The sequence below is a fragment of the Pyxicephalus adspersus genome, chromosome 8 (assembly GCF_032062135.1).
Source record: "Pyxicephalus adspersus chromosome 8, UCB_Pads_2.0, whole genome shotgun sequence".
NCBI lineage: Eukaryota > Metazoa > Chordata > Amphibia > Anura > Pyxicephalidae > Pyxicephalus > Pyxicephalus adspersus.
The window spans coordinates 1500761-1506503 of NC_092865.1; the positions used below are offsets into that span (position 1 = coordinate 1500761).

The 5743-nt window shown below is 48.4% G+C and overlaps 1 protein-coding gene and 1 long non-coding RNA gene across 3 annotated transcripts; both read right to left on the reverse strand.

Moving 5' to 3' along the window:
• Positions 1 to 494: 494 nt before the first annotated feature.
• CCDC159 (coiled-coil domain containing 159) lies at positions 495 to 3563 on the reverse strand. The gene is made up of 6 exons (XM_072420623.1): positions 3482 to 3563; positions 2212 to 2401; positions 1798 to 1865; positions 1638 to 1704; positions 1473 to 1555; positions 495 to 643 (listed from the first exon to the last, which is right to left on the reverse strand). Exons 1-6 carry the CDS (start codon positions 3561 to 3563, stop codon positions 495 to 497), a joined length of 639 nt encoding a protein of 212 aa, XP_072276724.1.
• Positions 3564 to 3628: 65 nt separating this feature from the next.
• LOC140337428 (uncharacterized) lies at positions 3629 to 5668 on the reverse strand. 2 transcript variants are annotated; one of them, XR_011922046.1, is made up of 4 exons: positions 5390 to 5668; positions 5058 to 5140; positions 4282 to 4315; positions 3629 to 3718 (listed from the first exon to the last, which is right to left on the reverse strand). It is a non-coding gene; the product is annotated as an uncharacterized lncRNA (long non-coding RNA). The 2 variants fall into 2 exon arrangements; XR_011922045.1 differs by lacking the exon at positions 5390 to 5668 and adding an exon at positions 5304 to 5387.
• Between the last annotated feature and the right edge of the window lie 75 nt (positions 5669 to 5743).

Consider the following 5743-nt stretch of genomic DNA (forward strand, 5'->3'; position numbering starts at 1 on the left):
CCACTGCTCTGGACTATAAATGAAAGTTTTTATGCCTGGAGTTCAGCTTTTAAAAACAAAGCTACAATTATATTATTGTGTAATCATTTATTCATATACGTTTAAAACATCATATACTGAAGCTTGCCAGTCCTTAGATGTGGGCCCCTTAATTTTATTTTTACTTGGTGATCCTGACAAAAAACACACTTTCTGTCCTGGGGTGACCACGGTCTCTCACTGTACTGCAGTGTTGTCACCCTAGGACAGGAAGTGAGTTAAGGAGAAGAGTTGATGTCGTCCTCTTACCACATTGTACCTTTCGTACCTCTCTGCTCATCCGGCTCCCGCCTTCAGTATTATCTGCCCCTTGGGTACCAGACTTACCCTATGTGACTACTGAACACCTCCCCCTAATATAGACCAGCCTATGTTCATGGAAAAGGGAGAATGCAGAGCAGGGAGATCCAGAAGGTGATGGGGACACACACACACACACATTATCATAGGGCAGATCACATACCTCTAGAGACTGTGGGGACACCAAGGCTGTACGACGTGTCCTCAGAACTAATGTCAGCCAGGCTGAGCTGTGATTGGGCGTCTTCCAGTGAGGACAGAGATGGTGATTTGCTGGCTGGCTTCCTGGTGAATCTGGGCCGTTCTGTGGACAAGCAGAGAGAAGATGTCAGATTATCCTTGGACTGAGGACAATATAGCCATAATATATGACTGCACAGTCTGGAGGGCAGGAACCCAATCCTAGACATAAAATCAGCTTTCATAGGACCTGAACTAGTACTTCTGAATACGGATACTGAATTACCATGGGTCTACTGAAAGGTGTAATCAGGCTGTCAGATGGAGTGGCTGCATATGTGTGGGAGGGGCTGGAGGCTGGACTTACAAGAAGGCGGGCTCTGACCAAGAGATGACAAATTTCCTATTAGTCTTGAGAGCAGGCAGGGCAGAAGCGTTGTCACCCTGTACTACAGCAGGGGGGTCCATTTTAATACAAAGTTTCTGTATGTGTCATTGTCCCAATTTTGTATTATCCAGTTTTAGGCCAGGTAATGATTTAGGGTTAAATCTCCCCTTGGTGGCTTTCTTCCAGTAACAACCTTATGGGTTACGGTAAAAATCACTTCTGTGTCCTGCAGCCTCCTCTGAGACACAGACGGACATATCCAGCAGGGACCCAGCTGCTGCACTACCCATGATGGTCAGTGGGGGGTCCCAGGCCGCATTGTTAACATTAATGACCCAGCTAGTGAGCCCTGACCCTCTGCTTACTCCAAGCAAAGCCGATATCTCAGTGTTTGGTGGATGCTGGAGAATTATTGTACCAGACGGGGGAGAATTTCCATACCTTGGATCCAATGTATTATAGAAGCCATAGGGGTGATGGAGCTCTCCAGACTCTTTAAATGTATAGGTGTACGCCCCAATAATTCTATAGCGATAGCCCCACATGTGATTTCTGTTTTACTCACCTATTTTGTCCACCTTGGCCGGTCCCACCGAGAGTTTTCCCTCCAGAACCCTCACTTCTTCCTTCAAATCCCCAATGGCCGACCTGCAGACAAATCATGAAATCCTTTGTATTACCGTGTATTTAATATATGAATATTTCTCTTATTGGCTGCCGAAACATCCACCCAAAATGAGCTCTCCTCAGCTCTTGTCCTTCCGAAATTTGCCGCAGTAAGTCGTCCTCTTGCCGCCCTGGTGGAAGAGATCATCAGTGACAAGGCACAGGCAAGCTGGCTGGTAAAGAGAACCTGTCACCTTACATGAGTTTCATAGGACATCACTTACGTAATCTCTGGTGTAGATAGTCGGTGTCTCTGCGCAGACTTTCGTATTCTTTCCAAAGCAAACGTTTGCTACAAAACATAATAATCGCATTATGAAACACAGGAAAGACACGTTTCATGTTTACATGGGGATGTCAGAAAACTGGAACCACTGTGGAAACGGATAGAGATGACGCTCCTTTGTGGCTGGTCACTGTGGGTGACACAGACAGTTGCGTGTTGCATGGGGTGAAATTTACAGAAATGGTTGTTTACATGCTGTGGTTAACTAATTTTTGCAGCAGTTGCAAAAGTGAATTCAAAGTATGTCCCCCCCGATTGCAGAGAGGGGGTGAGATGGAATGTCAGTACTCAGATTTATAAAGTTGGTGCTCCATTCCCTACACAGGGCTCTGACCTCATATTGGCAACTTACCTCTCATTGACCTCCTGCAGGATGCTGGTTGTGGATCGCAGGGATGGGCTAGACACCCGCGGCGGCTCCCTCATTCTGTCCTGCAGGTGGCGCAGTTCACACCACATCTCCTGTCTCAGCCCCTCAACCTTCCTCTCCAGCAGTGACTCAGTCACATCTCCCCGCATGTCGGCCAATCGGCGAACCTCCTCTAAAAAAAATGGGAAATAGGCAGTTAGTGGGAGCAGCCGCTGGCTGATGGGCTGGGGGGGTCCCCAACATCCACTTGATGTCTCTCCCTTGTCCTGAGCCATCCTTTACCACCAATGACCTGGATATGACCCAGGATTGAAAACGGGACATGACACAGGATTTCCAACGTGTTTTGGGGCTTAAATGACATTCATCAGGGCTCGTGCAGGTCAGTCCAGGAGCCAGGACTTTACCCCATCTGCTACAGGACAGCAAACCCAAAATATGGTGGAGCTCTTCATTCACTTATTTTTGACCTATAGGTGGCGCATGACTTTGATATTCCAACTGGGAGATCTCACTGCCAATGCCTGGCTTTGCTTCCATTTATTTGGTAATATTGGTACTCCAGACACATATTATATCCTCTCTATATATAAAATATCAGAGAGCCCTTCATAATGGGCACAGACCTGGAAACACCTCATGATGGGCACAGCAGTAGTACAGACCCAGGAATGGTGGGAGAACCCTTTAATTGTGCAGCATAGATGTACAGACCTGGAGCCGTCTCTGAATTGTGCTCCTGATTGTCACTGTGCATCGCAAGCTTCCAATACAGACTATACGTGGCAATTTCAGCACATAATACACAGGCAGTGTCTAATGTTGTCACTGTCAGGAAACCCACTCTGGGCAATGCCATGCAGCCAATTATTGCAGAGCATGTAAGCAGGAAGTCGCTGCAGCAGATCAGTACCACTGAGATGTAACAAAAGATAAATAAATGAGTGAACATGAAGATTTTTAGATGTAAAAATAAAGAAATGAAGATCCCTTACGATACAGAATGCACACAGGGGAGAATGCGTCTGCATCTATATCCAAAGTTAACTATAAGAAGATAAATAGGGATCAATTGATCATCAGGCTGTCCAATGAGGAGTTTTAAAGTGCAGTGACCCCTAGTGACCACATCTAAGAAATAAAGCCTGATTGGTTGCTGTCAGATGGGGCTCCTTACACATTATTATTCTCTCTCTGAATAAGCCACAAATGTATTGCATCATCATCACAGCTCCGATCCCCGACCGCTCACCTTCCAGGCTCTGAATCCTCTGCAGATGGTGGTCGCGGTCTCTTTCCAGACGTCCAATCGCCTGGTGCAGGGAGGTGATCATCTGGGGGAGAGAACATATAATGAAAGTCTAATCTGAGATGACATATATAGGAATAATCTGATGATTGTACGTGGGCGGTAAACACGGAGAGCTGGGTTTAGGGGGCGTGTCCTCATACCGGGGCCATCGTAATTGTGGCGAATCAAAGCGATAATCTGCTGCCAACAGAAATAGAAGAAACATTAACTGAAAATAGAATCAAAATTTCAAAATCAACGCACAGAAACACCCAACTGTCTAAGATTAGAAATAACCACCAGAGATTCAAAATGTAAAACTTTATACAGAAAATGACAATTTCTATTTCTTTTACATGGAGTTCATTTTCAAAGTGAACCTGTCATCATGGTATTGGTCAATGTCCCCCTCAGAACAGACAAATAAGGTGCCTCATATTACTTCTCAGAGTCTCCGCTCTGCTTCCCTCTGATTTCACTGGAAGAGTTCCCCAACCCCAGGGCTAACCTGCCTTCCTCCAATAGGAGGGACCCAGCCCCAGTGAGCTGCTCTTATTGGAGGAGGGTGGCGGTTAGTTGGGGAAATTCCTAAGGTATGTGAAACGGGGTATATAAGGGGAACTAGTTTTAGAGAGGAACATGGGAAGGGGGGTTCATGTTGGAAAGGTAACAGCCCATTTTGTATTACCTCCTCAGCCAGTGTACCCAGAGCCCCATTCCTGAAGGAGGGTGGCCCCAGGGTGACCTCAGACCAGACTTACCTTTACTGAGCTCTGTCCGGGTGTAAAGTCGGTCCTGCAACAAGAAGAAAAGATAAAAATGAATCAACAAAGACGGAAATAAAGAAACTGTGGTACCCCTGCAGGGAAAGGGGGGGGCACTAAATCTGAGGACACCCAGTGGGGTAAGGAGAGGGGCATTACACTTGAAGATGCCCAGTAGGGGAAAGAAGTGGGGCATTTCATCCTAGGACCCCCTGGCGAGGGAGGGAGCACTGGATCTGAGGACCCTCGGCAAGGTAGGGAGGGGGCACTGGATCTGAGGACCCCCCGCAAGGTAGGGAGGGGGCACTGGATCTGAGGACCCCCCGCAAGGTAGGGAGGGGGCACACTGGATCTGAGGACCCCCCGCAAGGTAGGGAGGGGGCACTGGATCTGAGGACCCCCCGCAAGGTAGGGAGGGGGCACTGGATCTGAGGACCCCTGGGAGAGAAAGGGGGGGTACTGGATCAAAGGAAACCCGGCAGGGGTAGAAGTGAGCAATGTATCAGTGGAGCCCCAGCAAGGTAGGGAGGGGGCACTGGATCAGAGGACACCCAGTGGGGTAAGGAAAGGGGCATTGCATCTGAATACTCTCAGTAGGGGAAAGAATTCCGGCAATGCATCCTAGAACCCCATGGTGGGGGAGAGGTAGTGGATCAGAGGACCCCGGAAGTGGGAGCATTACATCCAAGGACCTACAGGTGGGGGAGGGACATGTAAGGGAGAGGGGGTGACAGGCCTTGGATCCCTACAAGAGAGCCAGCTGCCCATCTTACTTTGATCTTTGCCACGTCGTCTTCCATGGAGGTCAGGACAGAGCCCACCTGTCGGTCCCAGCTCATGATGGTCCGTCTGTCACCTGATAGAAGAGGAAAACAGATCACTGAAGGGGAAACCAACCTTAGTAACCTAATAGTGAAGAGGTGTCCCCAATGTTTCCATCCTGGGGACACCAGAGATGAAGCTACACAATGGTGACAGAGGGGAAAAGGATGGAGATGATACAATACACAGACACTCACAGTGCATTGATCTCGTGTACCAGCTGACTACACAGAGGGTGACAACAATGAAGACAAGGATAGCAGTATAGTAGTGCAGCATTTACCTGTCCCGCTCTGCCAGCGTCCTTCTGATTGGCTACAATCACTTTGTGTTTCTTGTCTTCGCTTTTTTGATTGGTCTGTGCGCTCCTAGTTCTCTCTCCTGATTGGTCTCTGACCCTACAAGTCCCACATTGCGTCCACTCTCTTGATTGGACAGCCGGAGTTCACCTGAACCGTATCCCCTATTGTGGTTGGCTACTCAGGACTAAGTGACCTCTATGCTCTCTTCTGATTGGTTGTGGCATTCCTGGGTCTCCCAGGTGACGAAGCCCTAACGGCCAGTGAAGGGAATGTCGGGAAATGTCTCTGGGCGGCACAGGAGGAGGGAATCCCCGCCCCGCCTTCACCACACCCAT